At 42.3% G+C, this 20,314-nt stretch overlaps 2 protein-coding genes across 4 annotated transcripts; both read right to left on the minus strand.

Annotated features, from left to right (window-relative positions):
• Window positions 1-528: 528 nt before the first annotated feature.
• On the minus strand, window positions 529-12,127 carry zbtb22b (zinc finger and BTB domain containing 22b). 2 transcript variants are annotated; one of them, XM_030412931.1, is made up of 5 exons: window positions 11,948-12,127; window positions 8,945-9,169; window positions 7,986-8,732; window positions 7,393-7,671; window positions 529-7,249 (listed from the first exon to the last, which is right to left on the minus strand). In XM_030412931.1, exons 2-5 carry the CDS (start codon window positions 9,158-9,160, stop codon window positions 6,185-6,187), a joined length of 2,307 nt encoding a protein of 768 aa, XP_030268791.1. In that variant the 5' UTR covers window positions 9,161-9,169; window positions 11,948-12,127; the 3' UTR covers window positions 529-6,184. The 2 variants fall into 2 exon arrangements, with proteins under 2 accessions (XP_030268791.1, XP_030268790.1); XM_030412930.1 differs by having other exon boundaries at window positions 8,945-9,175.
• Window positions 12,128-12,791: 664 nt separating this feature from the next.
• Window positions 12,792-20,197, minus strand: kifc1 (kinesin family member C1). 2 transcript variants are annotated; one of them, XM_030409588.1, is made up of 17 exons: window positions 20,085-20,197; window positions 18,876-18,971; window positions 18,652-18,751; window positions 18,394-18,447; window positions 17,955-18,038; window positions 17,121-17,319; window positions 16,851-17,016; window positions 16,392-16,559; window positions 16,073-16,186; window positions 15,857-15,943; window positions 15,508-15,705; window positions 15,182-15,346; window positions 14,929-15,067; window positions 14,589-14,728; window positions 14,360-14,433; window positions 14,016-14,091; window positions 12,792-13,396 (listed from the first exon to the last, which is right to left on the minus strand). In XM_030409588.1, exons 2-17 carry the CDS (start codon window positions 18,963-18,965, stop codon window positions 13,352-13,354), a joined length of 1,899 nt encoding a protein of 632 aa, XP_030265448.1. In that variant the 5' UTR covers window positions 18,966-18,971; window positions 20,085-20,197; the 3' UTR covers window positions 12,792-13,351. The 2 variants fall into 2 exon arrangements, with proteins under 2 accessions (XP_030265448.1, XP_030265454.1); XM_030409594.1 differs by having other exon boundaries at window positions 18,876-18,968; window positions 20,085-20,185.
• Window positions 20,198-20,314: the final 117 nt, after the last annotated feature.

Consider the following 20,314-nt stretch of genomic DNA (forward strand, 5'->3'; position numbering starts at 1 on the left):
ATATTTCACAGTGTACACTTTCACTATCGTTAATTTGAATAACTTATTAACCTGTTGGGCCTCAGATTAAAGAAAATGGCTCGAGTTGAACTAAATCCAGCAGTTAGTCTGAGATGTCGCTGTTGTTTAGATATTAAAGATGGTAGCAAAGCAGAACAGCACATAAAATAAGATCATGTCTCTACAGTTATGACTAAAAGTAACAAGTTTGCTGATTTTACATATCTCTACAATGCAAATTGACTGTTAGTTGTGAACCCAAAAGTGCAGTTTTCGGGGCCTGGGCTTTGGAGGCTTCATCTTTTTCCACACCACACCTGTCGTCTGAATACTGAACCAGGTTTGGCTCCAATAGCATCTGTGATGTCACAAATCAAGCTCGTAGGCCAAACTCTTAGAATCAGGTTTTCAGTGAGCACAGAGAAAATCAAAACTTTCAGGAATGATTTCTCGAAATCAAACTCTGCTCATGATTCTACAGAGTGAAGCTCAAACATTCAGCTGCAAGAACAAGAAGAAAAACACAGGTTGGACATCATTCGCACCAAATAATTTATTAATCCATTATTTTGATACAGGGCAGAGGTGAATATTGATGTACTGTAGTTTATTACATTATTAGTACCACTCAGGAGTTACATGAAATGTTCTGTTCAACAATCAACTGGTCAATCAGAAGACGTGTAAGAAGTTGTGTCACTTGTGGAATGTACAAAAATAATTAAACTACCTCAGTCTGGTTTGCAGCAGCAACATTAAGCTCTCGACACTTCTACCTTCACATCTTTACCTTCTCCTGATGATCATTATTCAAATACGACGTGGTGCAAGAGAAAACATGTGGTTGTAGTTTGTTTTTCAGTTTTGTGTCGGTGCAGCAGCAGGTGAGGCTGCAGAGCTGCTGGAGACACAAATATAAAACCCACAGCCATCGTTTTAATCTGGGATTCAGGGGGACGCCATAAAAGCAGTGAAGTGATAGTTGCCTCCATTCACTTGGAAAGTCGAGGAAAGTTTTGTAGTCCACAAAACATTTTCTGGAGTTTCACAGTGAAACAGCGTTGCAGCATTCTCCAAAACAACTGAAGTGAATCTGGACTGTAATCAAAGTCTCCAGAAGCTCAGAGAGCCTAAAGTGATTTGAAAATATGTCATTTACACTCTTGTTCACTCACTTCAGACGAGGTGTGCTAATAGGTGAACTGTCCCTTTAAGAATTCTGATGATACACTTCTCAATTTAAGACATTTTAAAGTGTGAAGGCACTACACTAAATTTCGAGGCCTTTCATTGAAGCTTTATAGTTAAACTTATCATTACATAAAAACTAAAGCTGCACAGACATTTGAATTATTATCAAAACTGCAATTTTTTTAAAGGGTAAAATCTGTAAAATCAGTTAGTGGTTTTATTATTTCTGTAACAAAACAGCATCTTCATGAAGTGCTGCAGTGCTGCAGAAATGTCCTTGTTTACAAATCTTGTTCTCCAGATGTAAGAAAACATATTTATTTTTTACTAACCCCAACAAATGTAAATGATTTTTCAGTAAAAATTCCAATTGTGATGCAAACATTTGAATTCCTGCTAATTTTCATGTTGCAACAGTAATATCTATCGAAATAATAGCAACATGTCAACAAATAAAAACCATACCGAGCAGCCCTAATTAACACTGCAGACCACATGTTGAGGTTTTATTGATTACTTGTGGGATTGTAATTGAAATACTTCAGTCTTGCAGTGCACATTTGTACTTGAATCCAGGTTTTATCTTGTCCAGTTAACGTGGAACAGGGAATCTGACACAAGTAGTCTCACAGACTGGAACATCGGGGCTGTTACTGACTTTAGGAGAAACTACTGAATCCACATGTTTCCAACTGCGTCCTCTCTGAACACACACCCGTCTCTGCATGTGTTTGGTTTGTTGAGGAATGAAAACATAAAAATAAGCGTGCTCATCTTGTTCACATACATTCACTCTCAGTTTAAGTTATCTATGCGCTTGTTTAAACCCTATAGAGAGTCGTGTTCACGTTTTAAGATAAGAGTTAGGTCACCATTTCACATTTCTCACACATTCTCCTCTTACAATCACCCGGTGTTTTCTCTGTGTCTGTTCAGCAGCGGAGTAAACAAACAGGAACAAAGTGTGAAACTAAAATCACCCACAAACACCTGCAGCAGAGTCACAGAGGAAACACCGGAGGTCACAGATCTCTGAACACGTACCAACACCAACAGTCCTCTGACTTCGTCTGAGCTCCCAACCTGCATATAAAAATATCCTCACCCAGCCTTCACAGAAGGAAAAACGTTCAGACCCTGCATCTCTTTCTCTCCACATGACTGGAAATCTAAAACATCTCTGAAGGCATGCAACAAGTTTATGAGGTCGTGTGTAATATTTCTTCCACCATTAGCGGCGCTGTGCTGCAGCCTCGTCGACACACTGCAGGATGTTTCCACACAGTTTGATTTGTTAGACACAAGAGTGAAACAATCATACAGCTACATATCACCAGAAACACACAAGGTTATCATCACATCATCCTGATCTCTTAATCACAGTACCACCTGTGGCCACAGGGGGGCAACACCTCTTTAAAATACTGAATAAAGAAACACCACATTAAAGGAACAGGTCACCCAAAAATTCACGATTATCTAGTCACCCTCATGAAAGTTGGTTGAAGTTCTGTAGCCCACATTAGATGAGGTAGCTGAGGACTTCATACCTTAAAAAATAAAAGCTTGTCTGGCATAATCCAAGACTGGAAGATCCCAAATTGATTTGAAAGGATGTCATTAAAGTCTCGACACATGATCGCTTCTGTACGCACCTCAGACAGGATGCTGCTGACATTTAAAGGTTAGCAGCTAGAGTCTTTTCAAATCAATTTGGGCTTCCAGAAGCAGTCTCCGAACGATCTGTATGGCGCTGTCTTATGTATTTTAACGTTGTAAAACAAGTCCCCATCTACTTCAGTTGTTTCGGAGAATGCTACAACGCTCCACAAATGTTTTGTGGACTATTAAACTTCCCTCGACTTTCCATCAATTTAGTGGTGAGCAGATAATGACTGAATTTTTCTTTTTTGAGTGAACTGTTCCTTTAAAGGCGACTTGACTCATTTTTTTAATCACAAATAATGACACTTAAAGAAAACCATGTTCTGTACCGTGTTTGTTGGATTTCATAGTTTCTCTTTTGAAACAATTCATTTTTTTTACAGTTAGGTTACATCTGATTGAGACACACAACATAGTGTTAAAAGTAATCTGATCAAACTGCTATAATGAATTTGTTGTTTCCTTCAGGTGGAACCGGTCGAGGCTGTGTGTGGATCTGATCTCACAGCAGATTAAACAGCTCCTCCCTGTGGAGAAGCTGCAGCTAAACGTGAGTAAGTTAGCAGCTCCTTGAGGTGATTCAACAGCTTGTAATAATTAACAAGGTGGAGGTAAAGTATTTCCTTTCTACTAACGAGTCTGAGGCGTTCTATATAAAGATAAACTGGAATGTATTACAATGTTTGTACTTTGGCCACTGACATTAAAAAAAGACAAGGCGGGCAATGATTAACATATCTTCCACATTTCTTTTTAGTTAGTGTTACCTGGTAATGTCATGAAATAGTTTATATATACTGTATAATGGTGATTAAACTGTTAGCCTAATTCAGGATAAACTTCATGGTACAAATCTACTTTTCAACACAAAAATGTTTTTTTTATATATATATACACATTTAGGTAACTACGACATGTTTTGTAATAAAAAGATTACAAACAGAACTGATTAATGCTGAATAAGTGAATGAACGTGCTGATAAGGCACCAGAACCTATTTCAAGACCACAAGCTTGTTTACAAAAATAAACAACTCAATGTTTTAATGGAATAAAAAAAAAAGGCAGACAGAATTCACACCGTGCATTATCTGCAGTGTAACGCCCCTGTTAGTGTTCTGATCAGTAGTTGTACCGGTTCATGTTCAGTATGGTCCCAGTAGAGAAACAGCACAGAACTAATGGTGTGTTCTGAGCCCAGCAGGGCCCAGAAGAGAACGTGAGGTTGCGTTTCTGTGAGGTTCTAAGTAAACAGACCCACCTGCGTTTCAATCAGGCGACTTTGTTTGTGTTTTACTGAGTGAACAATGAGGGCGTCACTCAGGACGGACGTTACCACCAGGTCAGTCTAAAGATTTATATAGAAGAACTAGATACGAGAATCACTCGCCTACAATAACGCCCAAAAAGTGTTCTGACTTCCTGTGTTTACTTCCTGCGTTTACTTCCTGGTTATGAGGCCCATTAAATATGCACAGCGATTTCCTCCTATGACCCCGACTGTGAGTTCCTGCTCTGCCAATAGACATTAAATTCAGATGACATGACAAATTTTGAAATTGCTTTTCTCAGCTTAAGGGAAGTTTTACAAATCTAAAACCTCCATGGATCAAAAACTAACAGAAAGAGTCATAATCAACCTTGTCAACAGTCTGTTAGTGTAGTGATGTAGGTTTTAAAAACAGTGCACGCAGATAGCAGAAGGTAAACCAACAGTCTTCACCTGGTATGTCAGAGTTTGTTGTTGTAATACACGTGTTGGCCACAAGAGGGGGAACCACTACATTATTATGGATCCGACCTCTTAGCAAGACTCTGATTGGTTTACACTGATATCATTACCCCAATCCTAACCTGGTCTCACTCCTCATGCCACAATCTAACATTTCCAACCAATGAAGGCAACCAATCAGAGGGCAACTTAAAGACATGATCCAGGAAAAACGTGCAAAGATTATCCTGTCAAAAACTTCTTTTTATCCTGTCAAGTCATAAACACATGAGAGTAAACAACTGGATTGGACTTCATCACCAGAGTCTGTTTTTTAAACACTTTGAAATACTTTCTCTACTCCTGACTAACTCCTTCCAATGTCGACCAGACAGCAGCAAACGCGTCAGTATCACAAGTTCGTATTAGTTCCAGGTCTGATGAGTAAACGATGATATAGTTCTATATATTTACAGTGATAACATACTCCTCAAAGCACGAGAACTCTGTGAACAACGAGAAAGTGAAAGCAGGTTACAGCAGCGAGATTTTAGAGCAACGGGGGGCTTCTACTGCCTCATCGGGTACAGGTAGTGTTTGTGTTTACGTAGAGCAGGACCATCTCGGAACAGAGACATTCGCTAATTCAACAACCAGACGTTACCTAAAAATTAATCAGAGTGAGTTTGGAGCAACTGGCTGCACAAAAGACAAAACTGCTCCTGTCTGGTAAATATCCGTCCCTGTGCACTAGCTCCCTTGTGATGAGGTTAAAGTCTTGAACGTTTTACTGAACTCAAAGCAAAGCAGCACTGAAGTATCGTCTAAAAAACACACGGCAGTGCTGACGGTTAGTCTGTTACATGGAGACACTGAAGAAAAATGTACCACTGCTGCTGTAAAGGGGGGAAAAACACAAATCTGCAGCTTCAACTCGTTTTTATCCTGCAGATTTGTGTTAATTTAAAAATGTTAACTCATAGGATGTAGATACATTACTATACAATACTGCAGAAAATCACAGCAATTTAAGAACAGTCATTTTTCTACTCTACTGATACTATAATGTTGCCACAGAAGGTAACAGTTAGTGAAGCACTGTCTTCTCATTTTTGGTTTCCTCTCCACACGCACAGCGTTCTTCCACAAACCCCCCCCCCAAAAAATAAACTTTAGTAACATATTTAAAACAAATAGCTTACTCACTGAGACACAAGGTCCATTTTTAATGAGGCCACTTTTTCGGAGGCAAGTTTTCCGCAAGTCTTTTGCGGCGCGAGAATCGAGGATAATTTAAGATGGCATCAGCACGACCACAAGTCTATTTCAGAAACTTCACGGCACGACAGTCGACTGGAATCTCAAAGTTTCCGTTTTTCTATAAACACTTACAGGTTCTTCAGGTCGTGTGTCCAACGGGAGCCTCGCCTTGTTCCCCCGCTCTTGACGAAGAACGCCGTTCCCTGCTAGAAAAGCTGAGTGTTGGCAGTTGAAGGTGTTTCAGAAGAGCACTGCGCTTCTTCCAAGTTACCTTTTTGTAAAAACAGCAGGCAGGAACGAGAAGCGCGACAGTTTGCTGAGACGGAGGCGCCCGTTGGACATGACACGCGATTTTGGTTTAAGTCACGCTACTATCATTGGCACCGACTTCGCACACGTCTTCATCGCACACACTTCGACCGAGACCGAGACCGCCAAACATCCCCGATCCCTGACCCTGACTCTGAGAGATGGCGGCCATGTTGTTGCTCAGAGCAGCATTGTTGTTGTTGTTGTTGCTGCTGCTACTTCCTGTCGTGTGCTGCGGCGACAGGACAGAGCCGGAAAGATGTGGAGAAGAAACTGAGACTCCTCCTCTAACTCCTCCTCCTCCCAGAATACCGCCCTGTCCTCCCTCACCTGCGGACAGGAGGAGGTGAGGGGAGGAAATCAAATCTGGGCCGTCCTCACCTCCTCCCCTTCTCCCTCCCTCACCACTACTCCCGCCCTCGCCGCTCTCTCCCATCCCGCTGCGCCTCTCGCAGTGCGAGCGGTGCCTCATGAAGCTGTCGCGCCACATGAACTTCTTGCCGCAGCCGAGGCAGTCGTACGGCTTGAGGCCCGTGTGCGTCTTCATGTGCTCTGTGAGGTGATGTTTCATCTTGAACTTCTTCGCACAGACGGGGCAGTGGAAGGGCCTCAGGTCCAGGTGCATGTTGATGTGGCGGTCCCTCATGCTCTTGTGGGTGAAGGTCTTACCACAGTGGCACATGAACACTTTCCCCGAACCCCCCGCGCTGCTGTTACTGCCACCACTCCCACCTCCGATCCCCCCACCGTCCATGCCATCCACTCCCAACCCGCCCTGCACCGACAGGTGGACCGCACTGTGCTCCAGACCGGGACCTTTGAACGAGGCTCCTCCGATCATGCCTCCCGCCATTCCCAGGGGAGGGGCACCAGCGTCCAGAGAGAGTCCGGAGGCCTGGCTGTAGAGGAGGATCTGGTTCCCCTGCATGTCCAGGGGGAAGAGCTGGGCCCGGGCCGAGGCTGCAGACTGAACCTGCCCCAGCAGCGCTGAAACGACGCGGTTAGCGCTCTGGCTCTGACCTGCTGCGCTGTCGTGAAGGTGCTGAGCTAAAGTCTGGTCCATTAAACTGCCTTCAAACTTGAGGTAGTCTTCAGAAGACTGGCAGTAATCCACCTGGAGACAGACAGGGACGGTTTATGTTTAGATGTTGTATTATCTAAGAATCACTGTTAACAAAGCTCTGTTAATCGAGTTATAAACATGTTACTTTTCCTATAAATTAATTTTAATTTCCTTTAAAGTGAGTCCGAGCTCACCTGTGAGTCCATGTCGTTCTCAGCTCTGCTTGCCAGCTCTGCCGAGAGGCTCCTTACGTTGGAGATGTTGAAGTCGCTCCTCTCCCTCTCTCTGGCCAGCTCCATCTCCCTCTCATCCTCGTCCTCCTCGTCTTCTCCTCCCTCCTCCCCGGACACTACGATGAGGTCGTCGTCCTCCATGCGTTCGGTTTTCACGACCACCCACTGTTTCCGAGGCATGATGCTGGGCTGGCTGTAGGTGGGACGCTTCTGCGGTGTCAGTGCTGAGTCATCGCCATCCTTTCAATTGAGATACTTCATGTTATAATAGTCAATGAGGGATAACTGGTTGTTTCTGTCAGTGTCAGTGATCAGTTTTGGGGATGAAGGAAAAGCAGCTTGATAACCATGGATATAGATACAAATACCAATACTACATTCTGATGTTGAGGATAAAGACACTATATTCCTTTTTAAAATGGATCTCCTCAGAACAATAAACAAGTGGTGACGTTTTAGAGTTTGATTCACGACATGTTTAATCATGTTCAAGGACTCAAGTGTGTAATTTGAGTGATTACATATTATATTTTTAAAGGTGCATCAGTGTTCACCTGATAGGACGACACGCCAAAGCTGTCGCTGACCCCGACTTCCTGCTCCGACACGGAGCTCATTTTCTTCCTCCTCCCGCTGCCCCCTCCTCTTCCTCTCTTCCTCTGGTGGTACAACACCTCCTCCTCTTCCTCCTCTACTTCCTCCTCCTCTTCCTCATTAAGGAAGTTCTCCTCTCCTCCGGATGGGGTGCAGTAGCTGGGGGTGTTGCTTGCCCCGCCTCCGTCCACAGAAGCCCCAGCTGTGGCCGCACCGCCTCCCCCAAAGCTGCTCCCGTCTCTAGGGCTGAAGTAGTTGGTGCTGCTGGGAGACTGGCTCTCGCTCACTGACGGCCGGCTGGGAGGCTGAGAGGCACGTTGGGGCTCGTTGGACTCGATGACGTGGGCTTGACTAACACCACCATCACTACCAGCTCCATTACCACCACCGGCACTGCCATCCCCATTGCTGCTGCTACACCCAAGGTTAGCCGACCCTCCACCTCCTCCGACACTGGCTACGTCCTGCACGACGCCTCCTCCTCCTCCTCCACTGCTCCCTCCTCCCGCCCGGCCCTCCTTCAGCAGCTCTGTGCATTTGTCCACGATGTGCCACATCTGCAGGACGCTGCCCACCGTGAGGTAGTTAACGATGTCATCGCGCAGCATCTGGAGCCGACCGGTGTAGGCGCAGCTCAGCACGCTCTCAAACGCCAGCGGGTCCATCACTGCCGGGATGGAGACTGTGGACATGTTCTTCAGTAGTACCTGGGAACGATTCATCACAATAAAAAAATGATCAAGTTATCAATGAATTGTCCTGCTCCTCCCCCTCCACCATCTCTTATTTTATTATACACAACTATCACGGTGGACAATGAACCTACAGCACACCTCTGAACAAGGTGTGATACATGAATAATCTCCATGTAGCTTTAATGCTTTGAAGGCGGTTCCCTGACAGAGACATGACAGCACACCTGGTCGTGGAAGTAGGGCGAGGAGGCGGCCAGGACGCAGCGGTGGGCTTTGAACACATGTCCCTGGACGTGGATGGAGAGGTCACAGAGCCGGCCGTCTTCTCTCTGCTGATTAAGACTGTCCAGCACCGAGGCCTGAGCGCTGGGGAAGCACACCTGCACCACAGAGCCAGATGTGTCGCTGGGGGCTGAACTGCTGCTGCTGCCCACCTCCATGGGCAGCGACTGCATCTGGGGGATAGAAACACTTTCATCACTTCACAGGTACATTCTGCTATCTGAGCCACATCGGGTTCAATGTGAGATTTCAGAAGACTCTGTTCTGATATTAAAATATAACACATAATCATATCTGATAAGGTGTGGAGAAAACATTTAACATGAATGCTATTGTGGAAATCATTCAGAAATCTTTTTACTGAAAGTGCGGGCTAACTTATCAATTAAAGGTATTTTAGAAGTCTAAAACTACAGTTAGATAAATTTTTAGTTCCCAAACTCATCTGAATAAGCAAACATAGCAAAAATTAGTGCAATCTAAAACAGTCTTCCAGTGAAGTCTACCTTAATTAATGCTAATAAAGGTCAGTTTTTGTTTTCCCTAAAATGTTACAAAATAGATAAAAAAGTTGAACTCAGTTTTCCAGAGTTGAAGGCAACATTTTCAAGTATTTTGTTTTATCCGTCCAACCAAAGATATTTAGTTTAAAATGATATTACAGAGACGAAATTACCTGACCAATACTTGTTTTTTAAGCAGCAGCCACGTTGATAACTCTGTCTTTGCTTCAGCTGCTGATAGTAATTGAGTGTCTGTGTGTTTCTTACACACCCTGAGCTCTAAGACAATAGTGAATAGTGAGAAGACAGGATGGGACAGGACCAGATGCTCCTCTATAGACAACTGTGGGAATGCGACAGTGCAAGGATCCCCGTGACCAGGAGTCTTGATCAGCTCTGAGGTGGGCATCAGAGATAAGCTACAGGAAGGAGCCCACACCAGAGGTTTTGACCTGACTCAGCGTATACATTCTCATCTAAGTATAGAGAGACCATCCTGTCCACTTTAGCTGACATCAGCAAAGTTAAGTAACACACATAAGAGTTACTTCATAGGGGGTGTGAAGCTGACCCATCCTTCTTTTCTCCCATTGGATAGATGAACCTTTATCCACCAAAGCGACCAATTAGGAGAAGTAGGCAGGTATGGAAAATAGACTCTGAAAAGACCCCACACCAGAGAAAGGTGGGTGGTTATTGGTAGATTTCCTAAGATCGAAGGCTCGATAGGACTTCTGAGAGGCAGAGGGCGACGCGTTTGGCATTACTTTGCCATAGATTTGAGAGCACCAGACATGCGGCCACACTCTGTTCGGACGCAGGCTTGAGATCTGTTTCAATAAAAATTGCTCTATCGTTCCACCCAGCCTTGCCTCCGCAGAATTCTTTTATCAACATACTACACGCCAACACCTTTGAAGAAGAGAGCCCAGAAACTACATAATATAACTGGGAAACACTAGGAGGAGGGAAATCAGAGAGTTTTCTATTTACGTTTTAAATTATATCCATTCATCAGTCGGAGGAAAACAAAATACTGATTCCACTATTTAAAGAAATGCTGATAATTGGTGATGTGGACCGGTGGACCAGTAGTATAAAAGTATTTAAATGCAGGTAAATATATGTATAACTTGATTTTACTTGTATTTTTAATAAAATACAAGACAATATCTTTACTTTCACCCAAGTATGACTTTGAGATGTTTTTACAATGCAGTTCATTTATCACATTCTGTATTTGTGGGATAAATGAAGAGAAAACCAAGGAAACAGTTGACTTGTGTGGCCATGTTGTTACATATAAAAGATTTCTAATTTACCCATAATACACTGTTAAACAACATGTTCTTAACTTGCAGCAGTGAAGAGCGAGACCTTAAAGGGCAACTCCACCAATTTTACACACTGAAAGTTTGTGTGTGAAAAAGTAGCTTAAAGCTTTTTGTGTCTCCAGAGGAAGCTGAGTTTACTCTCCAAAACTTTATTGTACACAACTTCAATCACAAAAACACAGACAGACACAGGAGGGTGTATGTGATCTAATAAATCACCTCAAATGATGTCACTCAGTGCCTCAGTTGCATTGTGGGTAATGTAGGTTTTAAAAAGGGAAAAAAAAAAGAAATGTTTTGATCAATTGTTGTCAAACTGTTGATAATGAAGACAAGGCTTGACCAGATGCCCGCATTTCCCACAATGCAACTGAGCCACTGAGTGACATCACTAGAGGAATCTATCAGATTACACACAGCTTCCTCTGGAGCCACAAAAGGCTTTATAATACTATTTTCACACATGCAGCAGTACTCATCAAGACCTGTACACCCACTTTAATGTGTGAAATAGGCGGTGTCACCCTTTAAGTGTGTGTTTAAACTCTGTGTTGTCTCTCAGTCTGTCCTCCTGCAGCCGCCTCCTGCTGCACGTCTCCCTGTTTGGATGCAGTGACAACAAGATGCACATTCTCTATATTTGGTGTTTAGATATGTGCATTTAATATCCACTGTGTGTCATGCATCATGTGGGTTAAACCAGGCAGACCGGCACCGAGGCAGATCTGATGTGATTACACTTTAACAACATGCAGACAGTTATGAAAAAGCTCAGATCAACAGTGTACTTCTGCACAAAAAGCGCACATCATGTTATATTTTCATGTCTTCATCACACTGACGAGCAGAGCACTTTATTGCTGTTATTAGTGCATGAGGTAAAATCAACAGCTGGATTACAAACACACTTTTTTTTTTAGTTTGACATGCTACAAGAGGGCAAAGCTGTGTGTTGCACATGACGCCTGCACGGCTAAGGACATGTCTGTCTGTCTGTCTGTCCCCTCAGACAGCAGACAGACACTTACAGATGTGACGTTAGCCTGATGCTAGCTAGCTCCGGCGGCTGGCTACAGACAGCCGAGCCCGCTGCGGACATTAAACTCACCGTTTCAGTAGACAGTGCAGCCTTCAAAGGTGCAGTGTCCGTCCGAGCTGACGGCGGTGAGTCCCGCCGGTTCGTCCAGGCCCGGAAGTTTCAGGGACATCTTTTGAAAATGTTCTTCTGCCCATCTGAGCTCTTCTGCAGCAGCAGACAGCGACGCGTCGCCTTTAAAACGATTCCAGACAGACGAGCCAGACTTTGGCCGACAAAAAATAAATTAAATAATAAAATTTGCATATTTAAACACAGCGCGCATGTTTCTAATATTAGTGATGGTTATATAAAAAAAAGCATATTGATTTAATGAATCCCATAATGATGAAACTGCATGTACAAAGGATTTAATATGACAGACAGCAGCACAATCTGTGTCTTTATCCCAAATCATCACACAGAATTGAGATTCACTATATGTTGAAAATAATACAGACGAAATATACAGAAAAATTAATCTAGAATGAAATAAAAAAAAGATGATTATGATCATGTCCAGTGTAAGATCCAAGCAATCACTGATAAATATGACTTTCATTCTGGTTAAACAATTAACATCAATCCTTTGTCATTTTAATATAAATGTATAAGATATTATATAAAGTAAAGTATACCAGTCGATATAATCACACTCTTTTAGCCTTAATGTAACAAAGCTCATCAGCTGTGGCAAATTAGACTCAAAATTAAAACTAAAATAAACTTGACTTCATGAACAAATATCTGAAAGTCGATCTCCATATGGTCGAATGACGCTCAACTCATTTGCCTGGATTGCAAAACAAAGATAAGGTGCATTCTGTTTATGAAAGTATTAGAGATCATTTGTTTAAAATAAACACAACACAGGAAATATACAGCAGGTAGCCCATCTACTGACTGTCTTTATTATCACACCATGTAGTGAGAGAGTACAGATGGAAAAATAAGAGAACAATGACCTTCTACCACCATAAATCAAGGAAAACAAAGATGATAGTATCAGTTTAATTACACCACATTTATTTGCAATTATGCTTATGCTCATGAAACATGCTTAAACTGAAGTGGGAAAAAGAATTGAATAATATGGATTTCTTTTATTAAAATATGAGCTTAAATGTCTCAAATACTATCACTAGTTAAGAACCCTCGAGGGCTGTTTGTGTTAAAAAAAAACAACTACAAAAAACTGACTAGAAATATGCATATGTACACATCCACTTGATTTACATAGAAGCATCAAAATGTTGAAAAGGCTGCATTAGTGATCACTAATCAAGGCCCTGAGAATATACAAAAAGATTTTAGTTTTTGGTTCTTACAATAGCACAATGTGTAAGTCGCAGGGATGGAAACGATCACACTGAACATTTCATGTTGTGACCATAATGGTAAAAACTGTTATAACCGAGTTTTTAAACGCACTTTGCTCTACTTCCTGTTGGCGCTTGCGGTTCCAATGACACAGTCGTTCACCTGTAAAGAGAAGAAACAAAACATTACATGTTGAAAATGTATTTTTCAGGAGCTACAGATTTTAAAGGTTGGTCAGAATTGGCTGATTGTTGAAGGTCACTTGAAACAAACAGTCACTTCCAGCTGCTGCTCTCCAGTCTTGTTTACTCTGTTGTAGCCATCCATGGCTGTAGCTACTTATCCATGCAGCTAGTGGCCCTATGAGCTGCCTTTTGCCTGCTTTGACTTCAGAGACGTCATAGGCTTCCAGTCACCTTGGTTTGGTGACTCATAGTCCGGGGAGTTTTTTGAGAAATAAACATGTTTGTCTTTGGTAAAAGTGAGAAATGTGAATGAAGGTAGTCTATGTGGTTTTATTTTCTGATTAATAAAAGGAAGTAGGTATAAGAATGTTAATTTTCCTGACATTTTGAGTTCATGTTATTTATTTATTAGGATTTAAAAATCAAAGTCACAATTCACCCAGGAACTACTGTTGCTGGGAAATTTTCTCAGCCCATTTCTCAAATACAAGTTCATTTAACTTTATATTGAAGTCCACTTAATCTCCAGGACGAATGTCATCTTAGCAGCTGTCTTGTCAAGAAAAAGTCACTGAACAACCACTGATGCCACTGACCTTGCTGGCAAACCTCAAAGAGTTGAGTGTTTCCCCAAAGCTGTCCGACTCCGGGGCGATGTTCACAAACATCAGGCTGTGACGAGAAAACAGAAATTCAATTAACATATATTTAGATACATTGAAAAAACAACAATATGACTAATTTCCTTGATGTTTCTCTGGGTGAGAATTTAAACCAGCGAAAAGATGTTAAGTCATTATTTGTCTTCCCTGATCTATGTAACAAGCTACAATATGGAGGCTGAAAAGGGCAGTTTACTCTCTTGAGCTGATGTGACAACACAGCATCTGTTAGAGTAGACCACTGACATCCTGAAGCTATTCTGATGTGACAAACTCACGTTTTGCTGTTTCCCCCCAAGCAGCTCTGCAGAAGATATGTCAGCTTGGAGTTCCTGTATGGTACGTAGCTCTCCTGGTGCACAAACAAAACACATTGAATACTGAAAAATGAACAATAGCGAGATGTTTAGCATTTTGTCAGTGTAAATAAAGCACATATCTAACGCTTCACAGACTCAGAAGCTGAACTCGGCACTGTTGTTTTCAGCCAGGCTCCTGTTTACAGACCTTGTTGGCCAGCGCGCTGATGACGATGCCCAGGTTGGACAGGGAGCCGTTGATGGCAGTCATCTCTTTGAAGCGCTCACCCTGAGACTGACTCTTCAGCATTCGCTCGCTGCCAGCCAAGTCCACCAGACACAGAGTGGCTATATGCACACAAACAAGCAAGGACACAAAAACTTATGTTTACAGTTAAATAACACCAAATGTATCCAAGTCCTAGAGCTAACATTAATGTGGAGTCAGTAAGCGAGAAGCTCGTCCATCGCTCTCAGGACTAAGAGCAAATACCAAATTTGAAAACCAAATTTCTGACAATGCCATAATCAGTGAGATTTATACTCACACTTGCATTTGACATCCCTGCCAACATTCACTCCCTCAATATCCAGCTGGAAGACTGAATGGGAGCGAGAGGAGCGGTCATTCTGGGCTGTTTGGGCCGTGGAGCGATTCTGATTGGCCAGCGCGATCAGGCCGAGAACCTGAGAGGAGGAGCAGATCATATAGATCATTAACTAAACAGGTTAAAAAAAAATATGAACCGCGTTGTTTTACCGTTACAAAACATAAGCAACTGAGATATCTTCCTGCCGTACCTGATCTTCGTTGGAGACCTTTTCGTAGGTGAGGTTGGTGATCGTCACCTCATTGTTGGTTGACTTTCTGATCTCGTGCTCTGGCCTCTTGCTGGCCTTCCCGGTGTAGAGGAGGTCCCGCAGGCTCTCGTTGTAAATTTCAACAAAGCTCGCTGTGAAGGTGAACTAAGAACACAGAAATGGTTCCAACATTTAATAAAAGTCCATCATTCTACTGGATGACAGAGTCCCTGAGTGCAAATAGGACAAATATGTGGGAAACATACAGACTGCATGTAGTTTGCAGTTCCTTGTATGCATTCACAAGCATGACATTACACACTAACCTCCCATCCTTGTGTCGCCAGTTTCTCTGCTGCTCTGAAGATTTGCTGCACCGCTCTGGGAATGACGCCTCTGGCCTGGTCGTACTCAGCCCCCTCCATGGTGTAAGTCTTTCCACTTCCAGTCTGGCCGTAGGCAAAGCAGCAGACATTGTAGCCATCCAATGCTGACTGCACCAGCAGCGAAATCTCTTCAAAGACCTGAAAACAAAGTGACAGAATCCAAAATTTATTTTCTGGTCTGGTGGTACACAGCCACAAAATATCCATGTATTTTAAATCACAGGTGGCATTTATTCATGATACTTTAAGATTCTTTTATAAAAGATATTATGAAACATTTATAGTTTACCTCCTGTTGTGAAGCCATGGGGCCAAACACCCGGTCAAAACTGAAGATGTAATTCTTCTGAGTCTCTGCAGTTTTTCCTGTGTGAGACTGAAAAGCATCAAGAGGCAGAATTTAGTTTTATTCTGTAACTTTTACAGTAAATTCACCATAGAAACTCAGATGTCTTCACAATCAAAACAGGTTTTTATAAATCTGGTATGCTGACAGGATTCTCACCTCCTCTGTTTTGGCGAGTGTTATTGTCTTGACGTCGCTGGCTGGGAGCTGGATGTGTTTGCTGAGGCCTCCATCCACCAATGGGCGCACTCTGCAAAAGACCCGGATGTTTCCCTGTGTGACAAGAGTGACATGTTAGTTTAGCCGTTGCAAAATGGACAGAATCTTCTCTTTGGTTGTTAACGACTCACATCTCTTCAAAGGTACAAAAGTAATCAAAAAGAAAGAAAGAAGAGAAAAGAACCAACATTTCCCTAGCAAGGTAACCTAGACCATAAATCAGCCTTTGAAGGCGACGTCACCCGACACTCTAACTTGCCTTGAGCTCCTGGATGGTATTGTGAAGCCGCCTGCGCTCCATCTCACCAGCGTGAAGCTCGTCCTCCTGCTGGGCCACAGTCTCTTTGAGGGAGCGGACCTCTTCCTCTGTGTCTCTCAGAGTCCCCTGGACCCGAGCCAGAGTCGACTCCTGCACCGACAACTTCATCTGGTGTGGAAACAAAGACACAAATAAATCAAAATACTGTCTTTTCGAACATCTGAAAATTACATTTTCAGTTTTAAGATTATTAAAACTTAATTGATGGATTTCAGGAGAACAGGTCCTTGCCTGGTTGTTAGGGTTAATGCAAAGTTGGTTGCTGGAATAAATGGCCTAAGGCCAATCGTAGGGTGTGGCACTTTAGACAGGCCAGACTTGCCTATTGTATATTTATGTAATTATAATACACAGCCGACCTAAACAGAAATAGCTCCTGTCCAGCAGCAGACTTTATACCTTGAGAGTTTGCAGCTCTGTCTCTTGGCTGTCTCGCAGAGTCTCCATAACCTTGTATTTGCCCTCCAAGTTGGACAGCTCCTTTTGAAGAGTGCTCTTATCACTAGAGACTTTCTCCAGCTCTTCCCGGACTCCTGACAAGGCCTGCAGCTCCTCCTCATACTCACTTAAAAATCACAGAAAATAAAAGGACAAATTAGTAAAACTACAATGTGATAACAGTAAAATACTTAATTTTAAAATATCTTAAAAATGAAGAGGTTCTTGCACCTGATCTGGCTCTTCTGCTTCTTGAGCTCTTTCTCCATCTCAACCATTTTAGATTGTCTCTGGACCATCGTGTCTCTCAGAGCCTCATTCTCCTGGTTGACAGATTTGAACTTCGTCTGGTAGTTACGGACCTTACCCTCCATGTCGCTGACCTTGCCCTTCAGGTCCCATGCATGCCTCTTGGTGGTCCCACCCCCACCTGCATAACAGAAATCAAGATTCTTGACTACCGTAGTTTTCCTTTTAGGCAGAAGACATCTCTAACCGTCACAGTAATAAATAAAGCACAGATGTTAAAAAGAAAGTTGAGGATGGCTGAATTCCATTTAGCTACATCAGTTTCTGGGTCCTGGTACTGTGCATGTTACCTCACAGTCACAGCTCACTGGAGCATTTGAATAGAACAGTGTGTGTGCTAGTTTAAATTTTGGCAGGTACCACGTCTGAGTGGCAGACAAATAAAACACCAACCTGAAACAGTGGCTGGCAGAGAGAATTTAATTTCATGCGTTAAAAAAAGTGCTGCTACAAGGAAAGTCAGTGCAGAGGCATGAAATAAGATCAGGTAGTCAGAGACCACCTCAAGCTATATGCTAATATATTGCTGCAACAATTAAACTTCTTACCCCGTGCACCTTATCCATGTTGGAAAAACACGAAACAACGAATTCCACAGTTTTTAACATTTCATAGAAGCTACTGGCACTGCACTTAATCTCCAAATCATGGTTATCGTTTGTAAAAAGGTTGATAGCCACTAACTTAGCACCAAAGATTCATTTTCTTGATTGAATATAATTAACTAAAGAACAAGGTGCAAGTTGAATTTCTCACCGGCTTTTGTGGCAGCGGGTGCAACAGATTGTCTGATGTTCCCTCCCTTTGCTGCAGTTGAAGCGACAGATTGTTTCAGGACACCTGATGAAACATGAAAGAGTAATGCATGAAAATTCATTGTCAACATCACCCATACAACACTAGATTATATTATATTGATTAAAATAGTTTGTGCATAATTTAGGCATTTTTCAAGGAGCACAATTTGATTCAGGCATTTTCCTAAGCATGAAAACATAACGGTTGAAATTAAACATTTATAGAAAAAAATATAATAACTGCATTTCTCTTTTATTCTGATGATATCTCAGCCCTCATGCCTTCTTCCAGACTGAGAATCTGGAAGAAGGCAAACAATCACTTTAATCCTACATTAAAATAAGCATTCCCAGTGTATGCGCTCTCTCCTATCAACCCAGCAGGCTGCTCATCTTACCTCTGGAAGGACCCACAGCCACAGTGGCAGCTCCCATACCTCTGGCTGGCTTAGCTGTGTGAGGGACAAAATGAGACAAGAATAATATATTACAATATTTCATACACAATCTTGTTGCAGCCTGACATGTTAAAAATATGGTAAATGATACAACATCTGTTTTTATTATACACAAATGTCTATATGAAAAGGTCTCTGCATTGTCCTACACTGATGAAAAACAGTGATTCTAAACTCAGGTTTTTGCAAATAACTTACAAAAAGGTGCTCTGGATGGTGCAACAGCAGGCCGTTTGCCACCAATGATAGTAGCTGCTGCATGTGGTTTGACAGGGTCTGGGTCCTTACGAATCCTCTTCTGCAAGAAGCAAGAGCAATGATTCAACATTTTGAGCTATAATAATAATCTACTTTTTCTCTACACAGATTATAATAGGTAATGCCAATCGAATGAAAGAAGTAGGTGATTTTGTTGTACAAACCTGAGCAGGCGCAAACTCTTGGGCGTTCTCTGAGCTGCTGCTACTGCTCGTAAGGACCCTTTTGCTTGACATGACTGGCAAGCGGGACATATTCTGCTGGAGGTTACAGCAAATGACAGTCAAACATACAGAAAATCTTAAGCATTTACACATATTGGTCATTCTAATATCAACAAGGGGCATAGTAAGCCTTCGTTTGTCCCCATCTTGTATTACCATTTGAGTTGTAAAATATAAGTATCCGTTTCTCTGAGATATACTGTAAGTCCCAGCCATGTTTTCTTAATAGGTCACAACACATGCTCCCATTCTGAACACATTTCCAAAATCCAGAGAATCGTCTTACTCTTTGGATGTTAAAAATTTTGCTGGAAAATTATAACCTGTTCCTCAAGTTGCAGCAGTGAGATTATTTTAGCCATATGTTCACCCATAATTGGCATGGAAATTAGAAAAAAATGGAAAGTAACATCGATACAGACAGATATGGCTGGTAATATTTCAATAAAAACTTAAGTTAAGCTATAAAACAAAACCAAAGACATATGTCATTCTTGGGTACCATCTTTGTTTGGATTAAGAAACAAGAGTGGCTTCTGGTTTTGTACGTAGTATTTCTTTTAGGGAATTATAAATGCTTAGCTCTGTGACTCATCGATAAGTAAATAAATGAGAGGCTTAGACTGGCCTTGAGCACGATTCATTGTAACGTTATAACACACAGCATGCAGTAAAATCATAGAGTTTCTTTGAATGCCAATAATCAGAAATAAAGTTTGACATTTTGGTGAGAGGATGAGGACTCCCGACAGCTAACATTAGCTTCAGAGCTAAATCAATAACATAACTAGACTGGATGATGACGTTACAAGAGCGAGTTATCAATTTCACAAAACCACATCTAGTTACTCTATATCGGTTCTAACAAAAGAAGTACAATGTCGGGGGGGTTAAATGTTAATCGGCTTCGACTATGTCAACGTAAACTACGTAAAACCTACTTAACGTTACTGGTTAACCGACGTTCTTGTTATTGCTAACGCTAGCTGTTCACATACCTCCCGTCGGTTAGCCCGAACATTAAAGCTAAAAAGCTACGTTAAAACACCAGACCAACTGTTATTGAATCGTTTCCAAGCAAGTATCGTCCCATCTAAACTTTGAGATGAAAGGAAAGCTTAAATAGCTTTAATGTATAAAAACAGTTACCTTGCGTAAAGTTGAATTTCACCACAGCTCAGTCCAATCCGCCGCCTCCGGTCGTTTGAATTTGAAATCGAACTGTTTTGGTGGGCGCTTCGGACAAGCTGCTGTGATTGGTTGAGCGACAGTAACCCCGCCTCCATCTTCTTGTGTGTTTGTTACGTTGTACGGAGTGTCCCACCCGGGCGGAATACACCCATGTTGGCTCACCGCTTTCCTCACAGTCGTCATAAAAT

The sequence above is a fragment of the Sparus aurata genome, chromosome 3, assembly GCF_900880675.1.
Source record: "Sparus aurata chromosome 3, fSpaAur1.1, whole genome shotgun sequence".
Taxonomy (NCBI): Eukaryota; Metazoa; Chordata; class Actinopteri; order Spariformes; family Sparidae; genus Sparus; species Sparus aurata.

What these genes read in the sequence shown, in the direction of transcription:
- zbtb22b (XM_030412930.1), bottom strand. Translation starts at nt 9,175, where the DNA reads ATGCAGTCGCTGCCCATGGAGGTGGGCAGCAGCAGCAGTTCAGCCCCC. An exon ending in CGCCCTACTTCCACGACCAG is followed by an intron (nt 8,733 to 8,944) that starts GTGTGCTGTCAT and finishes AATCGTTCCCAG; the next exon opens with GTACTACTGAAGAACATGTC. An exon ending in AGAACGACATGGACTCACAG is followed by an intron (nt 7,250 to 7,392) that starts GTGAGCTCGGAC and finishes GTCTGTCTCCAG; the next exon opens with GTGGATTACTGCCAGTCTTC.
- kifc1 (XM_030409588.1), bottom strand. Translation starts at nt 18,965, where the DNA reads ATGTCCCGCTTGCCAGTCATGTCAAGCAAAAGGGTCCTTACGAGCAGT. An exon ending in ACCCGCTGCCACAAAAGCCG is followed by an intron (nt 17,320 to 17,954) that starts GTGAGAAATTCA and finishes TCTGTTATGCAG; the next exon opens with GTGGGGGTGGGACCACCAAG. An exon ending in CCATGGCTTCACAACAGGAG is followed by an intron (nt 15,706 to 15,856) that starts GTAAACTATAAA and finishes CTTTGTTTTCAG; the next exon opens with GTCTTTGAAGAGATTTCGCT.